Below are 26,994 nucleotides of genomic sequence, written 5' to 3'. Positions count from 1 at the left end.
CCTAAAATACCGACTAACATGATATAAGTAATATCATTGTATACATATTTGACATTAATGAGAAATGATCGTGAGAGGCATCCCACGTATAACAAAACTACCGAAATATGGTTTAAATTACCCTCTGGCATTACGAACAGGAGAGGGTTAAACAGGTTGCCATAGAAGCAGCTGAGACGCTATCATGATCAATCAGCATTAGAGATTCGTAGCAAAACCCTATTCAGGACTAGGTAACTACTGAGTAGTAAATCAATCCAGCTGAGACGGTCATATGACCGCAAGACAAGAAGTGATTGGCTTTTTGATAGGATAAATTCTCTGTCAGTAGAGACATTCGGGTTAAGCCCTGAAAAAGCTAGTTGCGAAATGCGCGCATCGGCATTGTGGTCTGCTCCGATGCTCTTGCACTGACGGTTATTGACTTATTTTGCTGTTTATCGGGGCTTCGTGATATCCATAACATTACTACCTCTTATCTCTATATCATATATTGGGCTATCAGAGTACTGCACAGCGAACACGGGAATATCCGTGGGTCGGACAAATGCCGACCATAAGCTGATGCAGCCGAGATACCCATAAGAACACTACTTCTATTTATACACCATACATAGGGGTATTGGAGTACTGCACAGCGAACACGGGAATATCCGTGGGTCGGACAAATGCTGACCAAAAGCTGATGCAGCTGAGATACCCACAATAACACCATCGCATTTAGCCTTCTTTTGGTTATATATATAGAAATTACATGATTATTGATTAACTCTGCATAATGTGTTTGGCAACAGCAGTCACTTGGATCAATGTTGATTAGTATTAATACGGCCATAGCGCTGTTACCTACATCAGGAATAGACCCTAATATATTAGTGGGAGTGTGATACAGGTGCAGTCTAGAGCACCAGGAATCAGAAAACATTTTTCCTATTAGATCACTGCTGATTTATTCACAGATTTTTGGAGTGGTATTATACATCAACATTTATTTGTCACGTCATTTGCACACACAGCTTCCAGCTGATGTAGGCTCAGTAGTCTGTGTATGCGTAGGATTTTTAGCCTGCCCCACAACACTTATCCAATGAGTCCCATGTGCAGATTATCCCTATTGAATACCACCATTGTCCGTTCTTGATATTATGCAAGACAACCTAGCATCATATAATCGTTAGGGTAATGCTTATATGAATCATTACTAACGAGATATATATCCATTAGGCACTGGGCATTCTACAGCCATCTTGTGATTTGTTACAACAGCACAGCATCAGGAATAAAAAATATCCTGTTAATTAGATCACTGCTGATCAACTCACATATCTCTGTAGCGGTATCACACACTTATAGTGGTTTGTTACATCAATATGCATGGCCTATCATATACAAAGTTACAAACTGATTAAGGCTGAGCGGCCGGTGAGTGCTTAACAGTTTAGCTCGCCCCACAACACGTATCAGACGTGTTCCATGGGCAGATTACTTATACTGATTGCCATTATTGTCCTTGTCAATCTTGAGAATATTTAAGACAACTAATTACCATATAATTATTAGGGCAATATTCATGTGAATTAGTACAAAGGAGATATATATCAAAAAGGCACTGGGCATCCCACAGCCATTGTGTGATTCATTATAATAGTACACAGGGCTCTTTGCACATACAGCCTTTAATTTGACATGGGCTTAGCGGTTTGTGTGTTTGTATCAGTTCATTCTGCCCTATAATAATTATCAGATGCATCCCATGCATAGAATATTTACACTGGCAATATAGGAGAATACTATACCTGAAATTCATGGGATAGGTGTGTAACTAATACATACAGACACTGTCATTCGCCCAATGTATTCAGTATTATAATCACTGTTGCCCGTGCTAGCTCTAATAGTATTTGATACCAATCGTCATTGTAGAATGACCATGGCACTATTTGTGTGAATTGATACACCATTTGTGTGTCCGTGGTGTGTGGGGCACATTGTGACTAGTCGTGTTAATTGGTATATCAGCACATACAATTGTTTACACACATATCCTCTATTTGACGTAGGATCAGCGGTTAGTGGGTTTGCAGCAGCCCATTTTACAAATAGCAATTGGCATCTCGGCATCTCGGCGTTTGGGGAAGAAGGTAGATTCCCTTCTATTGAATATATTGTCCCACCAAACACATATGACAGTGGTGAACAGTTTATATCACATGTCACAATTTGAATCTTTATAACACTTAACAATTGGAGATAATTGTGATAAGTGGTAGTAGTAGAACTCACGGCGGTTATTTTTTACCCGATATAACACAGTCCATCCAATATTCAGTGGGTTAATAAAGGAAAGGTACCCTTAAATACAATTGATTGGTTTTTCTCTATTAGGGGTACATAATATATGTGAAATACATTAAACATATTTAAAAACACCCCACTAGAGAGTCAGTGCAATCAAAGGAGCAGACACATCTTTTAATTCTTATCACTTTCATATCTTTGAGCACTATTGTTGGATTCTTTATTCAATTCTAACCCTATTTTTCGCACACTGTCCGAAATATCGGTCTTTTAATACAATGTATCAATAAAAGTTAAATTTTATTCTAGTTTAGTGCACCTAGCAGTACAACCCCATTTTCTTCTTGTTTAATAGGAAACACAACCTTACCTTGACGGCTGTGGGTAATGAACTGACTGGCTGGGTCTCATGGTTAAACCCACGCAAATGGTTCTCAGGGTTAGGAGTGTAGGCACAGAATGTAATTATAAAACTACAAAACTGCTGAATAGCGCCTCAGATCATGAATATAATTTATATATTTGTACAATTGTTCTGTCACCTGCGCTGCCGTGAAACACTGTGTGTGTGTTTATAGTAAATGGATAATAATAAGAAGAAACGGCTGCGCAAAAGTGGAAGAACAACCACCAATGGCTAATGGGGAATAATTAATAAAAAGAGCTGACGTAGAAAAAGAAAAGATTTATTATGTTAATAACATTAATTAAGACATTCGGAGTCTACATATAAAATGCAATAAAAAACTTATAAACAAAATTTAAATATGTCAACACCTAGATCATAGGATGTATGAGCTGCAAATTCTCAATCTCCTTATTGAAAATGGGAACCACAGAGTCCAGAGTTGATGTAATTGGGATGTCCACAGTTCCAAATAAACAGCCGATCAGTGTGTGGCTGATAATAGATGTCTTGAGAGATTTTCACAGGCAGGTGGGCAAATGAATAAATAAATAGGATTACCTTCTCCTAGGGCTGGTCCGTACCGAGCGTCCTCGGTATTGCGGTCCTGCAATGCCCAGTGTCCGTCTGCGCGGCAAGGAGATGACTGTGCGGTAACCAGGCAACCAGCGGTAAAGAGTGTAGTTTCAGCTGCGTTCTGAGAGAAGATGTCAGCAGCCGTGCACGGGGCCGATGCGTGGGGCTGAAAAGCCGGATGACTTACGAGCAATTCACTGCCTTATACGTGGTGGTCTCCCCAATATGATAAGAGAAGTAGCTGACGGCCGTGTGATGAGCCGGAATGTACAGCCGGTGTAGAGCTGGGATGTCTGTGGTTCAATGAGCAGTTTGAGCCAAGATGTAGGGCCGGTGTAGAACCGGGATTTTCTGTGGCTCACAGAAAATCCCGGTTCTACACCGGCCCTACACCGGCCCTACATCTTGGCTCAAACTGCTCATTGAACCACAGACATCCCGGCTCTACACCGGCTGTACATTCCGGCTCATCACACGGCCGTCAGCTACTCCTCTTATCATATTGGGGAGACCACCACGCATCAGGCAGTGAATTGCTCGTAAGTCATCCGGCTTTTCAGCCCCACGCATCGGCCCCGTGCACGGCTGCTGACATCTTCTCTCAGAACGCAGCTGAAACTACACTCTTTACCGCTGGTTGCCTTGTTACCGCACAGTCATCTCCTTGCCGCGCAGACGAACACTGGGCATTGCAGGACCGCAATACCGAGGACGCTCGGTACGGACCAGCCCTAGGAGAAGGTAATCCTATTTATTTATTCATTTGCCCACCTGCCTGTGAAAATCTCTCAAGACATCTATTATCAGCCACACACTGATCGGCTGTTTATTTGGAACTGTGGACATCCCAATTACATCAACTCTGGACTCTGTGGTTCCCATTTTCAATAAGCAGATTGAGAATTTGCAGCTCATACATCCTATGATCTAGGTGTTGACATATTTAAATTTTGTTTATAAGTTTTTTATTGCATTTTATATGTAGACTCCGAATGTCTTAATTAATGTTATTAACATAATAAATCTTTTCTTTTTATACATCAGCTCTTTTTATTAATTATTCCCCATTAGCCATTGGTGGTTGTTCTTCCACTTTTGCGCAGCCGTTTCTTCTTATTATTACAGAATGTAATTATGAGTGTGGGAAAGTTTCTCCTTTGTATCCTGGGAGTCATCATAATTATTGGTTTGATATTCAGGTGTGTTCAAATCTTGACGCGGCGCAAGCACGGCACAAATTTGATGAGTCTAAGGAGTGGGGACGTTGTTACAGCAGTAGATTTGATTTATGACCCATCTGTAGAAACAGTGTTATGATAAGAATTGCAAATGAATTTCATGGCCTGTTTCTTTTACCATTTTTCTCTGTTTCCCCCTCTACCCAGAAACATCCAACCGGAAAACACGTCAACCCTACCCAATGTTTATGTGAATGTAGTTTTTTATATGTGTCTTACCTTCATCTCTGCAACCTCCAGTTAATGGCACACATAGTCGACAGGTGTTATCCACATATAGTAGCACTCACATATGTTTCCCCTCCATGTATCATCAACTAATTGTGCTCCCCATTTGTTGGAATTAGAAGCCGAAGAGGCGAGGGTCAAAAGCCCTTGCCCGAAAGGAGCTTGGTAGTGTTTGTTTGCTCAAGTACAGACCCTTAATACGGGATAAGAAGGATTTAATGTATACTTCGCAATACCTCGAAGCTTGCTTAGAACATATACGGCACAATGATACATGCCCCTCAGACATTGATTCATACATACATGCTTTTTACTATCCCACTAGGCTATACATTTTCCACCTACAACTCTCCCCCGATCATCCAAACTTTGTATATATATTGTATAGGTAATATTTTCAGTTTATTAGTTAAGTGTGGCAGTAATTGATGACTGCCAAAGGGTGGACTGTCGAAGTCGAAAATATTATTGTCCCACGCACCAAGTACAAACACCACACAGATTACCTCCGTGCGCGTACTTGTTCTGCCGTGCGTTCGCATATTCGCAAGTTGCGTATGACCATTCACGCGGTCCTGCGTATTAGCATGTGGTATGAGTAATTACGGTAGCATTTTTTATTCGCATGGAAAAGCTACAAAGACGTATCTCATATTTAATCCACATAGTGCAAAATGTACACATAGCCCACATGCACCACACCAGCAAGTTATAATTGTTTAAAGGGTACAATAACAAAGGGATTCACCTTTACAGGATATGAGGGGACAGCATTAGGTTAGGAGATGGTGTTTGGTATCCAGCTGTAGGGTATTTTAAGAGCAACATTCCGGTAGCAGTTTGCAGAAAATAGCACGCTCCTGCGCATAATTATGCGCAGGAACAGAATATTACTATTATACTGTATTTACTGATATTCGGAGGGAACCCAGTGGAGACCAACTGCAAGTGCACCTGGAGCAGGCATCGCCCACCATTTCAAACCAGCCTATGACCCCTCCTGTACTGTAACTGACCAGCCCTTTGACCTATAGGTGAAGAGATTACAGTTTCTATTGTATTATGTTTTAGCCAAATGTATAAAAAGCCAAGCTGCCTGGCTGGTCTCTCTCTCTCTGAAGGTCATCTTGCTTGATTGACTGAGCACAGGGATCGTGTGGCACTGGCAAAACAAACGTATGTACCATTGATTGTAGCCTCTTTTCTCTTATTGTGATTGTATTGTTTGTCACGATCCTGACTGTAGTTCTCGTATTTGGTGACTTACCCCTGCCATCTGTCCTGGATCCTGTGCCGTTTTTGCTCACTGAGATAAACAGCTTGTCAGCACCATGAGTTTCCTGAGTTCTCTGCCTGGAAGGTAATAGTTAACGAGCTCCACCTGTGGTGATCTTCTGTGTGAATCTGAATTCAGCAATCTGAAGTTTAGGCCTAAAAGCCAGCATCCTCTGTTTGCAGAAGTTCAGGCTTCAGTGTTTTCTCAGCCTACTAGGCCTCGCTCCACTTCACAGCCTAGTCTAGAGTACTCACATGACAGTGACTGTTCACCTGACCCAGAGCTGTCCAATCCTGTGCCAGCTCTGAATCACCTGACACTGCTCACCAATCACCAAGGACCAGGAAGTACAAGTCTGAAGGCTGGAGTTGGAAACTCTGCCAGTTCCTTGTGTCACACTCACAGCTATGTGTGAGCTTAGAAGCTGAACTCCCTAAGGTAACATTTGTACTTTGGTTCCTGTAAAACTCTGCTCTTTGCTACCCAGTCTGCTGTACAGTTGTGTTATCATTGATATCCAGCCTTGTTTTAAAAGCTCAGTCGCAGTCTTCTACAGTCTGCTCTTAAAGCCATAGTCACAGTATACTACAGTCTTAAAGGCACAGCTGCAGCATTCTACAGTTTCGTATTACAACCCACAGCCGCAGTCTTCTGCAGTCTGGTCTTAAAGCCACAGTCGCCGTGTTATTCAGCCTTGTCTTAAAGTCATAGCCACAGTCATCGTTGCACTCACAGTTGCGTTTCCAGTTATATCCAGTACCAGCCCGGATTACAGTTGCATTCCAGTATTTCGGTTCACAGTGCAGTTCCCAGTCTCACCAGTAACCAGACTGGTTCTCAACCTCGTCAGTAATCAGCCCAGTTCTGCGCAACTGCAGGAAACCTATTTCGTAGTAACCTTGAGTACACAAGCACCTACTCCTGTGACATTATATCCAGTACATTCACCATCCTGCTATCAAGCTCGAGTCCCTGGTGATCCAGTGGTCAGGATACGGCTCCCTCTGCCGAGGCCCGGGTTCGATCCCCAGTCAGGGATTGCTCCTTCCTATCACTGATTCCTACAGACCTGCCTAATATACACATAGTCCTCCAGTCGCCAGCACAGACTTCACTAACACCGGGTTCACAAAAACCTACAGTCATGACATTTTTATTGTAACCCCATTTTAGCAAATATATGTTGGTGGGTCGGATCCCAGCATTTTAAATACGATTGGTGTTGTGTCTCTTTCCTGCTAAGGTTTAAAGTGTATTTCAGCCACACGTGTAGCTGCATTGTACTCATAGCGTGTCGGTGTGTGTGTACGCTAAGTTAGCAAAAAGTATATATATATATACAAAAAAAAACACAATTCCACATCTATGTGAATATCATTGGAAGAACTATCGTAAACACGTTTCATCTAGCGCGTATGGGAATTGTGTTTTTTCTTGTATGTTATTGAGATCTATCAACAGGGATCTCTCCATTAGTGCTGCTCCTATTCTTGGCGCGAGATAAGGGTACTATTGTGTTTTATATATATATATATATATATATATATTATACACACAGACACACACACACACACACACACACACATACAGTACATTTGAACATATACATAGACATACACATAGCATATTACACACAGCAGACAGACACAATTATCCACATCCCCACTCCCCATTAGCACCTTGCCAAGACAATGCATTATAGACAACCTCCCCCATTGCCCCCACCCACTGAGTCTCCTCGATTGATGATACTGTACACTCACCTGCCTGCTGTAGAGAGGAGACTGCCTCACTGTTTCAGCATTTTCCCCCTTTGCCGCTACCCCGCACCTCTTCCGGCTCCCTGAACTCCCCATGCAAGAACTGCTGCCTCAGATGAGCTCCGCGCTGCCACTGCAGTTCCCTTCCCTGTACAGTCACTGTCTGTGTCTTTGTTAGGACGCTGCCTGCTGCCGGAGCCGCATCACAGACATAACCTGCCCGCCTAAGCTCCTCACTTGAAGCGGGATGTACCGCTATAAAAACAAAATACATAAGTCTTCAGTTCTGATGGATCGGCGGCCAGAGGGGTTTCTGGGTACTCGGACCACCCCCCCCCCCCCTGCGTGCGCGTATGAGTGGGCCCAGAGTACCCAACCTCTGATGGGCATGGGCCAGCCAGGAAGGCATGGATCAACACATGATGGCTTCGCCATGCCCACAATGACTTTACATACCCTCTGGGTCCAGTATTCATAATGTAGTGTGCTAATTCCCCCACTTACTCTGCTACCTCCCCCCCCCCCTCCTCCCATTCCCCTAGTATTGGGGCCCAACAGATTTCTTGTTGGTTCTGTCAGCTAATCACGTAATTGATGGACAAAAGGGGATTCTGACCAAACGGGACACCCCTTATGTGCATGCCTGCACATATATAAAAGCTAGCAAAATATTAGATTCTATGAACAAGGTGCTATATTTATACTTAAATATAATTGTTCTGTTTCTGTTAATAATGCATACAAGGCTTACAGAGGCTACTTGGACATAGAAATGGTGGTTCATTCTACAGTACAAAGATATACAACAAATGTGGCAATCACTATATGGTACAAGGCTGATATTATATTAAACATGGAAGTGAGATTTTGTTTATGTTTTGTTTAATCATTATGTAACCCTTCTTTTGCTCAGGTTGTGCTTTTATCCAACCTGCCCATTACTATAGTCTAGTATGGTCTTGTATGGTTTATTGTACCTTATTGTGCAGTTCTTCAGTTCCTCTTCCTCAATGCCATCCCTCATGTATAACAGGTTACTTATTGTATGCATTTTGCTTCCATAAGTGGAACTAACCTCTTGAAGCACCTTCCCCAACTCTGGCTGGCAACCTATAATAGGCATGTTAATAAATTATTCATAGGAAAAAAATATTTACATGAATAAATATTATTAAGAAAGTGTGGTTCCTAAGCAGTATATCACAGCTGCAATGATAGCAGGGACAAGTGGGTGGGATGGATGACCATGAAATGTTCAGAGAAAAAAGTGACATAGCCCGATATCTGAAGTGTATGAAAAGTTGGTGAGGGGGTGGTGTTTCACATCGTCTTTCTATTCATCTAATCTATTAATGACGTAATGCTACAGTAGATTATCTGTGGTTTAACTGAAAATCTTTCTGTTCCACTGCTACTGCACCTGCTTCAAGATAGCCATGCTTTGAACTTTTTTTATTTTGAGATCCAGCCCTCACCATGAATTTTCCTGGAGGGCCAAAAGCACTAGATATACACAGTAATATATTGTGCAGTATTCTGTGAATATTCTGCAAGAGAAAGAGAGGAAAGAGTAGCAATAGCTTATGGTTAGGTTGTGCACCTGCTGGGTGATCTAGAAAATGTGACTTGTGTAGGGTCCTGAGGACCGAGTTTGAGAACCACTGGTTTAGCAAATAAAATCAGGGAGGAGTGAAACCTGGAGCAAGTGAGAGGAAAATTGGGGTAATATAAATAAATTCATAAAGAGATAAAGTAATCAGGGGGAGATGTACTAAGCAGTGATAAAAGTGGAGAAGTTGCCCATGGCAACCAATCAGTATTGACGTACCATTTATAATTTGCATACTACAAAAGTATACAGAGCAGCTGTTTGGTTGTCATGGGAAACTTCTCCACTGGCTCACTTCTCCACTTTTATCACTGCTTATTTCATCCCCCCTCAGTTATAAAACGGCAGAAATAGACGTATTTTAAACTGATGCATTTTATAGTGAGTTGGTTACATAGTTACTGTACATAGTTTGCGAGGTTGAAAAAAGACAATCCGTCTGTCGAGTTCAACCAATTTATGTTCTCCTATTCTGTATTATTTTCATGAGTAACTTTATCTGTTGATAAAGTCAGCCGTTGTGTTGTATTTCCTCATTTTATTATAACTACTAGCTGGAGTACCCGGCGTTGCCCGGGATTTTAAGAATGTCTTTTTACAAAAATAGATGTAAATCTTAAACACACAGTCTAAATAACATTGTAGATAGCTGAATAACCGTGCTTTGCTACGGGATGAGGATGGTAAATGAGAATGATAGTTGTTAGTTAATTTACGTTGGTTGGAGATCTAGTATATAGGCATATCTTGATTCCCTGACGCACTTTGTGTGGTGGCCAGACCCCTTTATGGTCCCTTAAAGGACCCTGCTTTTCCCACTATACAACTCTCAGTCCATGGCTTCCTGCTGTCTCCATTCCCTTCCTCACATCATGTCAGTGCCCCTGTGAAATTATCGATCTTTATACAGTTTCTTATATAGCGCAGCACATTATGTATCTCCTGATATACTCTGTGCTGCTGGAGGACCGTGCTACTTCCATTATATAACTCTCAGTGTGTGGGTTTGTGCCACCTCCATTCCCCTTCTCACATCATGTCACTGGTCCTGTCACATGCAGCCCTGTGATCACTGAGATATCATGCATGTCCTGATATAGTCTGTGCTGCTGTCCCACCCCTAGGGGTGCTAGTGGTGTGTTACCCCCACAGTGTTTGTTCCCAGAGTGTAAGTCATATGTGTAGCAAGTTTGGTGTAAATTTCTCCAGGCAATCCAGAGTTATGCTCACTGCTGAAAAACTCTGTGCTGCTGCCTCACCCCTAGGGGTACTAGGGGTGTCTTCCCCCCACAGTGTTTGTTTCCAGAGTGTAAGGCAGATGTGTACCAATTTTTGAATACATGGGTCCAGCAATTCCGGAGTTATGCTGTCTCCTGATATACTCTGTGCTGTCCCGCCCCCTAGGGGTGCTAGGGATTGCTATTATTTTAGTTGCCTCCGGCGTGTTTTAATATACTCGTTTGACAAATTTCGCGATCTTCGCTTGCAAACTGTGGATTTGTACAGAAAGACAGACAGAAGGACAAATTTTCACTTTTATATAGTAGATGGTACGTGATCTATTCACCATAACCCTGTATATCCTTATCCATTAGGAATTTATCTAGGCCATTCCTAAAAGTATTTACCGAGTCCGCCATTACTACTTTCTCAGGCAGGGAATTCCAAACTCGTATTGTCCTTACTGTGAAAAAACCTTTCTGTCTCTGTGTGTGGCATCTCCTCTCATCTAACCTAAGTGGATCCACGTGTTTTCTGTGCTTGTTTTAACAAAAACAGATCCCCGAAAGCTTTGTATATTGTTCCCTTAAATATTTATAAATGTTGATCACGTCCCCTCTTAATCTCCTCTTTTCTAGTGTGAATATGTCAAGCTTTGCAAGTCTTTACTGGTATTCCAGCATCTCCATCCCCTTAATTAGTTTGGTCGCCCGCCTCTGAACCTTTTCTAGCTCCAGGATATCATTTTTGTAGTAGGGTGCCCAATATTGTGCATAGTATTTAAGATGTGGCCTCACTAGTGATTTATGTAATGGGAGTATAACACTCTCATCCCTTGCAACCCACTTTATGCATGCTAGTACCTTGTTAGCCTTTTTTGCCGCTATCCTACATTGTATGCTGCTGCTAAGTTTGTTATCTATATGAACACCTAAATCTTTTTCCAGTACGGAGTCCCCTAAAATCACCCCATTAAGTATGTAGGTGTTATTTTTGTTCTTGCTACCAAGGTGCATTACCTTACACTTGTCTGTATTAAAACTCATTCTCCATTTTGATGCCCATGATTCCAGTTTAAATAAATCGTTCTGGAGAGACTCAGCATCTCCCTCCGAATTTATAACCTTACATAGTTTGGTATCGTCTGCAAAAATTGACACCATGCTCTCTAGACTTTCCGCAAGATCATTAAAGAAAATGTTGAACAATAGTGGGCCAAGTACAGACCCTTGTCGCACACCACTTAGAACTTCAGTCCAATTTGAAAAAGTTCCATTTACCACAACGCGCTGATCCCTATTATCTAACCAATTACTAACCCAAGTGCATATTGTGCTCCCTAGCCCTAGTTCATGTAACTTATAGATAAGTCTCATGTGTGGTACTGTGTCGAAACTCGAAAGCTTTAGCAAAGTCTAAAAAGATTACATTCACCTCCTTACCCTGATCGAGGTTTGCACGAACTGTTTAATAAAAGCCTAGTAAGTTTGATTGACATGATCTATCCTTCTCCCAACTGGTACAGATGGAGCCACACTAGTCATGGCTCTGTCTGTGCGCGCCCGGCCAGGTGCGTTTAACAACTACAACGTCTTCGTCCAGGCATGCGCCCATGACGGAGACGCGTCCCATTCTCTAGAATGGGAGAGAGTCTCAGTTCGGGGCATGCGCGCGTCTGTGATGGAGACGCTGACGGAGACGCACCTCATTCAAGTGTGCACTCCCGGTGGGGCTAGGCGGACGGATCGCCTAGTCACGCTGGGAGTGCACGCCTATGATGGAGCAGCCTCAGATAAGCTCGGCTCCATCTGTATGTCCTGGACGAGGGTCCATAAAGTAGGTTAGTATGAACTGTAGGCTTTGTAAGAATTCCAGTCAATAGACTGATTATACTTCTTTGTTAATCTTTGTTAATTTTTATCAAAATATATATTTTTTTGTTACCAGGAGCGCTGAGGTCACATTTTCAAGCCCATCATTAATATGTGTTTCCCTCTGTGCCCTACTCACCTTGTATCTGTATCTCCTGCTTCCAGTTTACAGTCTGGGGATCGTGCAGCATCTGGTGCAGGCTCTGTGGGTCTTTACTGAAGAGAAAATATGTATTGGTGTAAGGATCCAAGGGATCTGTCATTTCCTAGGGAGAGATAGAGTTTTGAAATGACTGCTAAAGCCCCAAATGAAATTCTGCAAATATAAACCCTGAAGGCATTGTACATTTTTGATACTGACAGTCCAGTGCATCTCTATTAAAACATAAAGTATTACCACCCCACTGCACTATTATAGCTGAAGTCCCGCCACATTGTCAGGATAGCCATCAGATATTGTGGGTCCCCACAACCCGCCCACCCCAGAGCAAAAACAGACTGTGGAGTCCACCTCCACATGACAGCACATGTGCAGTAGATCATTGGAGGGAAGGGGGGTACAAGGGGGGGAGTTACTAATGAACCAGTAATCCTGCCAGTTGAAAAAAATCTCCAGAAACCCCCTAGTTCTCTTCAGCCTCCCCCCACACACATTTATGCAGCACCATCCCTGCAATGTCTTTCCACTTCCAGCCAGTCCCATCTGTCTCTCCAGCCCCCACAGTATCTCTTCAGCTCTATCCAGGCCCCTTCTGTCTTTATAGGCTTTCTCTCTTTCCAACCCCTCAGTGTCTCTCTAGGTCTCCGCCCTTCTTCTGTTTTTTTCAGCTAGTCCTCCACTTCTGTCTCTGCAGCCAGCTCCCCTCATTTCTCATCATCCAGGCCCCCTTTGGTGTCTTCAGCCCCCCGTTTCTACATTCAGCTCCCCTTCTGTGTCTCCAGCCAGCCCCCCCCCCCCCCTTTGTGTCTCTCCAGCCAGCCCCACTTCTATGTCTCCAGTCAGCTCCCCTCTTGTGTATTATAAAAGCCAGACCACCCCCCTTTCTGTGTCTCCATCCAGGGACCCATTCTATCACTCTAGCCAAGCTCCCTTCTGTGTCTCCAGACAGCCTCCCTTCTGTGTCTTCAGCCAAGACCCCATTCTGTGTCTCATACTACCACTCTCCTTCAGTGTCTCCAGCCAGCTCCCCTTCTGTGTCTCCAGATGGCTCATCTTCTGTATCTCAAGCCAGCCCCCCTTCTGCTGTGTCTCCTGTCAGACTCCCCTTATGTGTCTCCAGGCAGGGCCCCCTTCTGTGTCTCCAACCTGCCCCCGTTCTGTGTTTCCAGCTTCTCCTGTGTCTTCTGACTGCAGCTGTCATCTTCACGCTGCGGCTTGCTTCTGAGCTCCTCTATGTGGCTGTGGCGCTGCCACACAGATAAAGTACCAGCCAATCCGCTCCAACCTGTCGTATCGTAGGCTGTGTTTGAAAATCGTCAGGAGCTGGTGGCTGGTACTTTATCTCTGTCCACTGTATTTCCATACAATAGACCCCTTAATCTGGCTCTGGACAATAAACTTCACATCTTTGGTAAATGTAATCAAAAACCCCAGTTTAAACTAGTGATGTGCACCGGACATTTTTCGGGTTTTGTGTTTTGGTTTTGGATTTGGTTCCGCGGCCGTGTTTTGGATTCGGACGCGTTTTGGCAAAACCTCACCGAAATTTTTTTGTCGGATTCGGGTGTGTTTTGGATTCGGGTGTTTTTTTCAAAAATGCCTAAAAAACATCTTAAATCATAGAATTTTGATACCATAGTATTATTAACCTCAATAACCATAATTTCCACTCATTTCCAATCTATTCTGAATACCTCACACCTCACAATATTATTTTTAGTCCTAAAATTTGCACCGAGGTCGCTGGATGGCTAAGCTAAGCGACACAAGTGGCCGACACAAACACCTGGCCCATCTAGGAGTGGCACTGCAGTGTCAGGCAGGATGGCACTTCAAAAAAATAGTCCCCAAAAAGCACATGATGCAAAGAAAAAAAGAGGTGCACCAAGGTCGCTGTGTGACTAAGCTAAGCGACACAAGTGGCCGACACAAACACCTGGCCCATCTAGGAGTGGCACTGCAGTGTCAGACAGGATGGCACTTCAAAACAATTGTCCCCAAACAGCACATGATGCAAAGAAAAAAAGAGGTGCACCAAGGTCGCTGTGTGACTAAGCTAAGCGACACAAGTGGCCGACACAAACACCTGGCCCATCTAGGAGTGGCACTGCAGTGTCAGGCAGAATGGCACTTCAAAAAAATTGTCCCCAAACAGCACATGATGCAATGAAAAAAAGAGGCGCACCAAGGTCGCTGTGTGACTAAGCTAAGCGACACAAGTGGCTGACACAAACACCTGGCCCATCTAGGAGTGGCACTGCAGTGTCAGACAGGATGGCACTTCAAAAAAATTGTCCCCAAACAGCACATGATGCAAAGAAAAATGAAAGAAAAAAGAGGTGCAAGATGGAATTGTCCTTGGGCCCTCCCACCCACCCTTATGTTGTATAAACAGGACATGCACACTTTAACAAACCCATCATTTCAGCGACAGGGTCCGCCACACGACTGTGACTGAAATGACTGGTTGGTTTGGGTCCCCACCAAAAAAGGAGCAATCAATCTCTCCTTGCACAAACTGGCTCTACAGAGGCAAGATGTCCACCTCATCATCATCCTCCGATTCCTCACCCCTTTCACTGTGTACACCCCCCTCCTCACAGATTATTAATTCGTCCTCACTGGAATCCACCATCTCAGATCCCTGTGTACTTTCTGAAGGCAATTGCTGGTGAATGTCTCCACGGAGGAATTGAATCTAATTCATTTTGATGAACATCATCTTCTCCACATTTTCTGAAAGTAACCTCGTACGCCGATTGCTGACAAGGTGAGCGGATGCACTAAACACTCTTTCGGAGTACACACTGGATAAAGGGCAACTTAGGTAGATAAAGCCAGTTTGTGCAAGGGCCTCCAAATTGCCTCTTTTTCCTGCCAGTATACGTACGGACTGTCTGACGTGCCTACTTGGATGCGGTCACTCATATAATCCTCCACCATTCTTTCAATGGTGAGAGAATCATATGCAGTGACAGTAGACGACATGTCAGTAATCGTTGGCAGGTCCTTCAGTCCGGACCAGATGTCAGCACTCGCTCCAGACTGCCCTGCATCACCGCCAGCGGGTGGGCTCGGAATTCTTAGCCTTTTCCTCGCACCCCCAGTTGCGGGAGAATGTGAAGGAGGAGATGTTGATTGGTCACGTTCCGCTTGACTTGACAATTTTCTCACCAGCAGGTCTTTGAACCTCTGCAGACTTGTGTCTGCCGGAAAGAGAGATACAACGTAGGTTTTAAATCTAGGATCGAGCACGGTGGCCAAAATGTAGTGCTCTGATTTCAACAGATTGACCACCCGTGAATCCTGGTTAAGCGACTTAAGGGCTCCATCCACAAGTCCCGCATGCCTAGCGGAATCGCTCTGTTTTAGCTCCTCCTTCAATGTCTCCAGCTTCTTCTGCAAAAGCCTGATGAGGGGAATGACCTGACTCAGGCTGGCAGTGTCTGAACTGACTTCACGTGTGGCAAGTTCAAAGGGTTGCAGAACCTTGCACAACGTTGAAATCACTCTCCACTGCGCTTGAGTCAGGTGCATTCCCCCTCCTTTGCCTATATCTTGGGCAGATGTATAGGCTTGAATGGCCTTTTGCTCCTCCTCCATCCTCTGAAGCATATAGAGGGTTGAATTCCACCTCGTTACCACCTCTTGCTTCAGATGATGGCAGGGAAGGTTCAGGATTGTTTGGTGGTGCTCCAGTCTTCTGTACGCGGTGGCTGAATGCCGAAAGTGGCCCGCAATTCTTCGGGCCACCGACAGCATCTCTTGCACACCCCTGTCGTTTTTTAAATAATTCTGCACCACCAAATTCAATGTATGTGCAAAACATGGGACGTGTTGGAATTTGCCCAGATGTAATGCACGCACAATATTGCTGGCGTTGTCCGATGTCACAAATCCCCAGGAGAGTCCAATTGGGGTAAGCCATTCAGCGATGATCTTCCTCAGTTTCCATAAGAGGTTGTCAGCTGCGTGCCTCTTCTGGAAAGCGGTGATACAAAGCGTAGCCTGCCTAGGAACGAGTTGGCGTTTGCGAGATGCTGCTACTGGTGCCGCCGCTGCTGTTCTTGCTGCGGGAGGCAATACATCTACCCAGTGGGCTGTCACAGTCATATAGTCCTGAGTCTGCCCTGCTCCACTTGTCCACATGTCCGTGGTTAAGTGGACATTGGGTACAACTGCATTTTTTAGGACACTGGTGACTCTTTTTCTGACGTCTGTGTACATTTTCGGTATCGCCTGCCTAGAGAAATGGAACCTAGATGGTATTTGGTACCGGGGACACAGTACCTCAATCAAGTCTGTAGTTGCCTCTGAATTAACGGTGGATACCAGAACCACGTTTCTCACCGCCCAGGCTGCCAAGGCCTGAGTTATCTGCTTTGCAGCAGGATGACTGCTGTGATATTTCATCTTCCTCGCAAAGGACTGTTGGACAGTCAATTGCTTACTGGAAGTAGTACAAGTGGTCTTCCGACTTCCCCTCTGGGATGACGATCGACTCCCAGCAGCTACAACAGCAGCGCCAGCAGCAGTAGGCGTTACACTCAAGGATGCATCGGAGGAATCCCAGGCAGGAGAGGACTCGTCAGACTTGCCAGTGACATGGCATGCAGGACTATTGGCTTTCCTGGGTAAGGAGGAAATTGACACTGAGGGAGTTGGTGGTGTGGTTTGCAGGAGCTTGGTTACAAGAGGAAGGGATTTAGTGGTCAGTAGACTGCTTCCGCTGTCATCCAAAGTTTTTGAACTTGTCACTGACTTATGATGAATGTACTGCAGGTGACGTATAAGGGAGGATGTTCCGAGGTGGTTAACGTCCTTACCCCTACTTATTACAGCTTGACAAAGGCAACACACGGCTTGACACCTGTTGTCTGCATTTGTGTTGAAATAATTCCACACCGAAGAGCTGATTTTTATTTTTATTTTGACCAGGCATGTCAATGGCCATATTCGTCCCACAGGCAACAGGTGTCTCCCCGGATGCCTGACTTAAACAAACCACCTCACCATCAGAATCCTCCTTGTCAATTTCCTCCCCAGCGCCAGCAACACCCATATCCTCATCCTGGTGTACTTCAACAGTGACATCTTCAATTTGACTATCAGGAACTGGACTGCGGGTGCTCCTTCCAGCACTTGCAGGGGGCGTGCAAATGGTGGAAGGCGCAAGCTCTTCCTGTCCAGTGTTGGGAAGGTCAGGCATCGCAACCGACACAATTGGACTCTCCTTGGGGATTTGTGATTTAGAAGAACGCACAGTTCTTTGCTGTGCTTTTGCCAGCTTAAGTCTTTTCATTTTTCTAGCGAGAGGATGAGTGCTTCCATCCTCATGTGAATCTGAACCACTAGCCATGAACATAGGCTAGGGCCTCAGCCGTTCCTTGCCACTCCGTGTCGTAAATGGCATATTGGCAAGTTTACGCTTCTCTTCAGATGCTTTCAATTTTGATTATTTGGGTCATTTTACTGAACTTTTGTTTTTGGGATTTTACATGCTCTCTACTATGACATTGGGCATCGGCCTTGGCAGACGACGTTGATGGCATTTCATCGTCTCGGCCATGACTAGTGGCAGCAGCTTCAGCACGAGGTGGAAGTGGATCTTGATCTTTCCCTATTTTAACCTCCACATTTTTGTTCTCCATTTTTTTATGTGTGGAATTATATGCCAGTATCAATAGCAATGGCCTACTACTATATATACTGCGCACAACTAAAATGCACCACAGGTATAGAATGTAGATGGATAGTATACTTGACGACACAGAGGTAGGTACAGCAGTGGCCTTCCATACCGTACTGCTATATATACTGGTGGTCACTGTGTCAGCAATCTGCAAAACTAAAATGCACCACAGGTATAGAATGTAGATGGATAGTATACTTAATGACGACACAGAGGTAGGTACAGCAGTGGCCTTCCGTACCGTACTGCTATATATGCTGGTGGTCACTGTGTCAGCAAACTGCAAAACTAAAATGCACCACAGGTATAGAATGTAGATGGATAGTATACTTAATGACGACACAGAGGTAGGTACAGCAGTGGCCTTCCGTACCGTACCTCTATATATACTGGTGGTCACTGTGTCAGCAAACTGCAAAACTAAAATGCACCACAGGTATAGAATGTAGATGGATAGTATACTTAATGATGACACAGAGGTAGGTACAGCAGTGGCCTTCCGTACCGTACTGCTATATATACTGGTGGTCACTGTGTCAGCAAACTGCAAAACTAAAATGCACCACAGGTATAGAATGTAGATGGATAGTATACTTAATGACGACACAGAGGTAGGTACAGCAGTGGCCTTCCGTACCGTACTGCTATATATACTGGTGGTCACTGTGTCAGCAAAACTCTGCACTGTACTCCTCCTATATAATATTATACTGGTGGTCCCGACTCCCCAGTCCCCACAATAAAGCAGCACACTGAGCACAGATATGGAGTTTTTTTCAGGCAGACAACGTATACTGGTGGTCACTGTCAGCAAAACTCTGCACTGTACTCCTGCTATATAAGACAGCTGCTCCCCAGTCCCCACAATTAAGCAGTGTGAGCACAGATATATGCAGCACACTGAGCACAGATATTGAGTGTTTTTTTAAGGCAGAGAACGGATAAAACTGGTGGTCACTGATTAGCAAAACTCTGCACTGTACTCCTCCTATATTAATATAAAGCTGCTCCCCAGTCCCCACAATGGGGGAAATTTACTAAGGTGGGAGATTTTTAGAACTAGTGATGTTGCCCATAGCAACCAATCAGATTATATCTATTATCTGCTAGAAGCAGCTAGATAAATGGTAAGTAGAATCTGATTGGTTGCCATGGGCAACATCACCAGTTCTAAAAATCTCCCACCTTAGTAAATTTACCCCAATGATATAAGCAAGCACAAATATTTGCATCAACTCAACAATGAATAAACGGAGAGGACGCCAGCCACGTCCTCTCCCTAACGTTTCCAATGCACGAGTGAAAATGGCGGTGACGCGCGGCTGCTTATATAGAATCCGAATCTCGCGAGAATCCGACAGCGGGATGATGACGTTCGGGCGCGCTCGGGTTAACCGAGCCATACGGGAGAATCCGAGTATGGCTCGGACCCGTGTAAAAAGGGTGAAGTTCGGAGGGGGTTCGGTTTCCGAGAAACCGAAACCGCTCATCACTAGTTTAAACACACTCCAGGTGGCAAGAAACAGTTGTAAGGTTTATATAATTTATCACAGACATAAGGGCCTATCTCCTATATAATAGCCCAGAGTGACTGTGTGTATAACGCTGGGCGTGGCTAGGAGCTCTCATTGGGTTAGCGGCAGATATATTACACCCAGTCCACAGCTGAGAAACGCCCTCCCACACATGTTACATCCAATGGGAGGCTGCTGTGTGTTCCCAGAGCAGGATTAACAATGGGGCTGATGGAACTGCAGCTCCAGGTCCACATCCCAAAATAGGCCAATGCATCTGCAGCAACATACCCTCCAACAATTTACACACAAAAATCAGTACAAATTCAAAAAGGGGGCGTGGCCTAGTGTAAAGTAGTGTGGCCACGTCCCCTTTCCTATACTTTCAATGGAAGTTTGGCAAGCCAAAAATTGGTACAGACCATAAAAAAGGTACTGTACCTGCCTAGAAGGTACAGTTGGAGGGTATGCCACTGCATCTGTAGCAAGTCTCTGCTCTGTAGATATGGGGGGGAAAAATAAGAATTTACTCACCGGTAATTCTATTTCTCGTAGTCCGTAGTGGATGCTGGGAACTCCGTAAGGACCATGGGGAATAGCGGGCTCCGAAGGAGACTGGGCACTCTAAGAAAGAATTAGGACTACCTGGTGTGCACTGGCTCCTCCCTCTATGCCCCTCCTCCAGACCTCAGTTAGGGAAACTGTGCCAGGAAGAGCTGACACAATAAGGAAAGGATTTGGAATCCCGGGTAAGACTCATACCAGCCACACCAATCACACTGTACAACTCGTGATACTATACCCAGTTAACAGTATGAATAACAACTGAGCCTCTCGAACAGATGGCTCAAAGCAATAACCCTTTAGTTAGGCAATAACTATATACAAGTATTGCAGACAATCCGCACTTGGGATGGGCGCCCAGCATCCACTACGGACTATGAGAAATAGAATTACCGGTGAGTAAATTCTTATTTTCTCTGACGTCCCAGTGGATGCTGGAAACTCCGTAAGGACCATGGGGATTATACCAAAGCTCCCAAACGGGCGGGAGAGTGCAGATGACTCTGCAGCACCGAATGAGCAAACTCAAGGTCCTCCTCAGCCAGGGTATCAAACTTGTAAAATTTTACAAATGTGTTTGAACCCGACCAAGTAGCAGCTCGGCAAAGTTGTAAAGCCGAGACCCCTCGGGCAGCCGCCCAAGAAGAGCCCACCTTCCTCGTGGAATGGGCTTTTTACAGATTTAGGATGCGGCAGTCCAGCCGCAGAATGTGCAAGTTGAATCGTGCTACAGATCCAGCGAGCAATAGTCTGCTTTGAAGCAGGAGCACCCAGCTTGTTGGGTGCATACAGGATAAATAGCGAGTCAGTCTTCCTGACTCTAGCTGTCCTGGAAACATAGATTTTCAGGGCCCTGACTACGTCTAGCAACTTGGAATCCTCCAAGTCCCGAGTAGCCGTAGGCACCACAATAGGTTGGTTCAAATGAAACGCTGATACCACCTCAGGAAGAAATTGGGGACGAGTCCTCAATTCCGCCCTATCCATATGGAAAATCAGATAAGGGCTTTTACATGACAAAGCCGCCAATTCTGACACACGCCTGGCCGAAGCCAAGGCCAACAGCATGACCACTTTCCACGTGAGATATTTTAGCTCCACGGTTTTAAGTGGCTCAAACCAATGCGACTTTAGGAAATCCAACACCACGTTGAGATCCCAAGGTGCCACTGGAGGCACAAAAGGGGGCTGAATATGCAGCACTCCTTTAACAAAAGTCTGAACTTCAGGCAGTGAAGCCAGTTCTTTTTGGAAGAAAATCGACAGAGCCGAAATCTGGACCTTAATGGAACCCAATTTGAGGCCCATAGTCACCCCTGACTGTAGGAAGTGCAGAAATCGACCCAGCTGAAATTCCTCCGTTGGGGCCTTCCTGGCCTCACACCAAGCAACATATTTCCGCCATATGCGGTGATAATGTTTTGCGGTCACATCCTTCCTAGCTTTAATCAGTGTAGGAATGACTTCCTCCGGAATGCCCTTTTCCTTTAGGATCCGGTGTTCAACCGCCATGCCGTCAAACGCAGCCGCGGTAAGTCTTGGAAAAGACAGGGCCCCTGCTGCAGCAGGTCCTGTCTGAGCGGCAGAGGCCATGGGTCCTCTGAGATCATTTCTTGAAGTTCTGGGTACCAAGCTCTTCTTGGCCAATCCAGAACAACGAGTATAGTTCTTACTCTTCTCCTTCTTATTATCCTCAGTACCTTGGGTATGAGAGGAAGAGGAGGGAACACATAAACCGACTGGTACACCCACGGTGTCACTAGGGCGTCCACAGCTATCGCCTGAGGGTCCCTTGACCTGGCGCAATATCTTTTTAGCTTTTTGTTGAGGCGGGACGCCATCGTGTCCACCTGTGGCCTTTCCCAGCGGTTTACAATCATTTTGAAGACTTCTGGATGAAGTCCCCACTCTCCCGGGTGGAGGTCGTGTCTGCTGAGGAAGTCTGCTTCCCAGTTGTCCACTCCCGGAATGAACACTGCTGACAGTGCTAACACGTGATTTTCCGCCCATCGGAGAATCCTTGTGGCTTCTGCCATCACCATCCTGCTTCTTGTGCTGCCCTGTCGGTTTACATGGGCGACCGCCGTGATGTGATGACAGGATCAGCACCGGCTGGTTTTGAAGCAGGGGTCTTGCCTGACTTAGGGCATTGTAAATGGCCCTTAGTTCCAGAATATTTATGTGTAGGGAAGTCTCCTGGCTTGACCATAGTCCTTGGAAGTTTCTTCCCTGTGTGACTGCCCCCCAGCCTCGAAGGCTGGCATCCGTGGTCACCAGGACCCAGTCCTGTATGCCGAATCTGCAGCCCTCTAGAAGATGAGCACTCTGCAGCCACCACAGCAGAGACACCCTGGTCCTTGGAGACAGGGTTATCAGTCGATGCATCTGAAGATGCGATCCGGACCACTTGTCCAACAGATCCCACTGAAAGATCCTTGCATGGAACCTGACGAATGTAATTGCTTCGTAAGAAGCCACCATCTTTCCCAGGACTCGTGTGCAGTGATGCACCGACACCTGTTTTGGTTTTAGGAGGTCTCTGACTAGAGATGACAGCTCCTTGGCTTTCTCCTCCGGGAGAAACACTTTTTTCTGGTCTGTGTCCAGAACCATCCCCAGGAACAGTAGACGTGTCGTAGGAACCAGCTGCGACTTTGGAATATTCAGAATCCAGCCGTGCTGTTGTAGCACTTCCCGAGATAGTGCTACTCCGACCAACAACTGCTCCCTGGACCTCGCCTTTATAAGGAGATCGTCCAAGTACGGGATAATTAAAACTCCCTTTTTCCGAAGGAGTATCATCATTTCGGCCATTACCTTGGTTAATACCCTCGGTGCCGTGGACAGACCAAACGGTAACGTCTGGAATTGGTAATGACAGTCCTGTACCACAAATCTGAGGTACTCCTGGTGAGGAGGGTAAATGGGGACATGCAGGTAAGCATCCTTGATGTCCAGTGATACCATGTAATCCCCTTCGTCCATGCTTGCAATAACCGCCCTGAGCGATTCCATTTTGAACTTGAACCTTCTTATATAAGTGTTCAAGGATTTCAAATTTAAAATGGGTCTCACCGAACCGTCCGGTTTCGGTACCACAAACATTGTGGAATAGTAACCCCGTCCTTGTTGAAGGAGGGGTACCTTGATTATCACCTGCTGAGAATACAGCTTGTGAATCGCCTCCAGCACTGCCTCCCTGTCTGGGGGAGTTGTTGGCAAGGCAGATTTGAGGAAATGGCGAGGGGGAGACGTCTCGAATTCCAGCTTGTACCCCTGAGATACCACTTGTAGAATCCAGGGATCCACCCGTGAGCGAGCCCACTGGTCGCTGAAGTTCCTGAGACAGGCCCCCACCGCACCTGGCTCCGCCTGTGGAGCCCCAGCGTCATGCGGTGGACTTAGAGGAAGCAGGGGGGGACTTTTGTTCCTGGGAACTGGCTGTATGTTGCAGCTTTTTCCCTCTACCTCTGCCTCTGGGCAGAAAGGACGCGCCTCTAACCCGCTTGCCTTTCTGGGGCCGAAAGGACTGTACCTGATAATACGGTGCTTTCTTTGGCTGTGAGGGAATATGGGGTAAAAATGTCGACTTCCCAGCTGTTGCTGTGGAAACTAGGTCCGAGAGACCGTCCCCAAACAATTCCTCACCCTTGTAAGGCAAAACCTCCATGTGCCTTTTAGAATCTGTATCACCTGTCCACTGCCGAGTCCACAATACTCTCCTGGCAGAAATGGACATTGCATTTATTCTAGATGCCAGCCGGCCAATATCCCTCTGTGCATCTCTCATGTATAAGACTGCGTCTTTAATATGCTCTATGTTTAGCAATATAGTGTCCCTGTCTAGGGTATCAATATTTTCAGACAGGGAATCTGACCACGCAGCTGCAGCACTGCACATCCATGCTGAAGCAATAGCCGGTCTAAGTATAATACCTGAGTGTGTATATTAGAGATGAGCGGGTTCGGTTTCTCTGAATCCGAACCCGCCAGAACTTCATGTTTTTTTTCACGGGTCCGAGCGACTCGGATCTTCCCGCCTTGCTCGGTTAACCCGAGCGCGCCCGAACGTCATCATGACGCTGTCGGATTCTCGCGAGGCTCGGATTCTATCGCGAGACTCGGATTCTATATAAGGAGCCGCGCGTCGCCGCCATTTTCACACATGCATTGAGATTGATAGGGAGAGGACGTGGCTGGCGTCCTCTCCGTTTAGAATTAGAATAGATTAGAGAGACACTTGATTTACTAATTTTGGGGAGCATTAGGAGTACTCAGTAGTGTACAGTGCAGAGTTTTGCTGATAGTGACCAGTGACCACCACTTTTATTTATAATCCGTTCTCTGCCTGAAAAAAGCGATACACAGCACACAGTGACTCAGTCACATACCATATCTGTGTGCACTGCTCAGGCTCAGGCCAGTGTGCTGCATCATCTATATATATTATATATCTGTCTGACTGCTCAGCTCACACAGCTTATAATTGTGGGGGAGACTGGGGAGCACTACTGCAGTGCCAGTTATAGGTTATAGCAGGAGCCAGGAGTACATAATATTATATTAAAATTAAACAGTGCACACTTTTGCTGCAGGAGTGCCACTGCCAGTGTGACTAGTGACCAGTGACCTGACCACCAGTATATAATATTAGTAGTAAACTATCTCTTTATCAACCAGTCTATATTAGCAGCAGACACAGTACAGTGCGGTAGTTCACGGCTGTGGCTACCTCTGTGTCGGCACTCGGCAGCCCGTCCATAATTGTATATACCAGTGACCTAACCGTGGTTTTTTTTTCTTTCTTTATACATACATACTAGTTACGAGTATACTATCTCTTTATCAACCAGTCTATATATTAGCAGCAGACACAGTACAGTGCGGTAGTTCACGGCTGTGGCTACCTCTGTGTCGGCACTCGGCAGCCCGTCCATAATTGTATATACCACCTAACCGTGTTTTTTTTTTCTTTCTTTATACATACATACTAGTTACGAGTATACTATCTCTTTATCAACCAGTCTATATATTAGCAGCAGACACAGTACAGTGCGGTAGTTCACGGCTGTGGCTACCTCTGTGTCGGCACTCGGCAGCCCGTCCATAATTGTATATACCACCTAACCGTGGTTTTTTTTTCTTTCTTTATACATACATACTAGTTACGAGTATACTATCTCTTTATCAACCAGTCTATATATTAACAGCAGACACAGTACAGTGCGGTAGTTCACGGCTGTGGCTACCTCTGTGTCGGCACTCGGCAGCCCGTCCATAATTGTATATACCACCTAACCGTGGTTTTTTTTTCTTTCTTTATACATACATACTAGTTACGAGTATACTATCTCTTTATCAACCAGTCTATATATTAGCAGCAGACACAGTACAGTGCGGTAGTTCACGGCTGTGGCTACCTCTGTGTCGGCACTCGGCAGCCCGTCCATAATTGTATATACCACCTAACCGTGGTTTTTTTTTCTTTCTTTATACATACATACTAGTTACGAGTATACTATCTCTTTATCAACCAGTCTATATATTAGCAGCAGACACAGTACAGTGCGGTAGTTCACGGCTGTGGCTACCTCTGTGTCGGCACTCGGCAGCCCGTCCATAATTGTATATACCACCTAACCGTGGTTTTTTTTTTCTTTCTTTATACATACATACTAGTTACGAGTATACTATCTCTTTATCAACCAGTCTATATATTAGCAGCAGACACAGTACAGTGCGGTAGTTCACGGCTGTGGCTACCTCTGTGTCGGCACTCGGCAGCCCGTCCATAATTGTATACTAGTATCCAATCCATCCATCTCCATTGTTTACCTGAGGTGCCTTTTAGTTGTGCCTATTAAAATATGGAGAACAAAAATGTTGAGGTTCCAAAATTAGGGAAAGATCAAGATCCACTTCCACCTCGTGCTGAAGCTGCTGCCACTAGTCATGGCCGAGACGATGAAATGCCAGCAACGTCGTCTGCCAAGGCCGATGCCCAATGGCATAGTACAGAGCATGTCAAAACCAAAACACCAAATATCAGTAAAAAAAGGACTCCAAAACCTAAAATAAAATTGTCGGAGGAGAAGCGTAAACTTGCCAATATGCCATTTACCACACGGAGTGGCAAGGAACGGCTGAGGCCCTGGCCTATGTTCATGGCTAGTGGTTCAGCTTCACATGAGGATGGAAGCACTCAGCCTCTCGCTAGAAAACTGAAAAGACTCAAGCTGGCAAAAGGCAAAGCACCGCAAAGAACTGTGCGTTCTTTGAAATCCCAAATCCACAAGGAGAGTCCAATTGTGTCGGTTGCGATGCCTGACCTTCCCAACACTGGACGTGAAGAGCATGCGCCTTCCACCATTTGCACGCCCCCTGCAAGTGCTGGAAGGAGCACCCGCAGTCCAGTTCCTGATAGTCAGATTGAAGATGTCAGTGTTGAAGTACACCAGGATGAGGAGGATATGGGTGTTGCTGGCGCTGGGGAGGAAATTGACCAGGAGGATTCTGATGGTGAGGTGGTTTGTTTAAGTCAGGCACCCGGGGAGACACCTGTTGTCCGTGGGAGGAATATG

General features: G+C 45.3%; 1 protein-coding gene across 1 annotated transcript in view; it reads right to left on the bottom strand.

Moving 5' to 3' along the window:
- LOC135054978 (glycine N-acyltransferase-like) overlaps positions 1 to 26,994 on the bottom strand; it is a 268,645-nt gene that overhangs the window by 185,530 nt on the left and 56,121 nt on the right. The window contains exons 4-5 of the mRNA XM_063958502.1: positions 12,623 to 12,749; positions 8,760 to 8,892 (exon numbers count right to left, since the gene is read on the bottom strand). Of these exons, the coding sequence (XP_063814572.1) occupies positions 8,760 to 8,892; positions 12,623 to 12,749 (260 nt within the window). The remainder of the gene's footprint in view (positions 1 to 8,759; positions 8,893 to 12,622; positions 12,750 to 26,994) is intronic.

The sequence above is a fragment of the Pseudophryne corroboree genome, chromosome 3 (genome assembly GCF_028390025.1).
Source record: "Pseudophryne corroboree isolate aPseCor3 chromosome 3, aPseCor3.hap2, whole genome shotgun sequence".
In the NCBI taxonomy this organism is placed as follows: domain Eukaryota; kingdom Metazoa; phylum Chordata; class Amphibia; order Anura; family Myobatrachidae; genus Pseudophryne; species Pseudophryne corroboree.
Note: the sequence above shows the minus strand (reverse complement) of the source record. Positions and strands in the feature narration are given on the sequence as shown.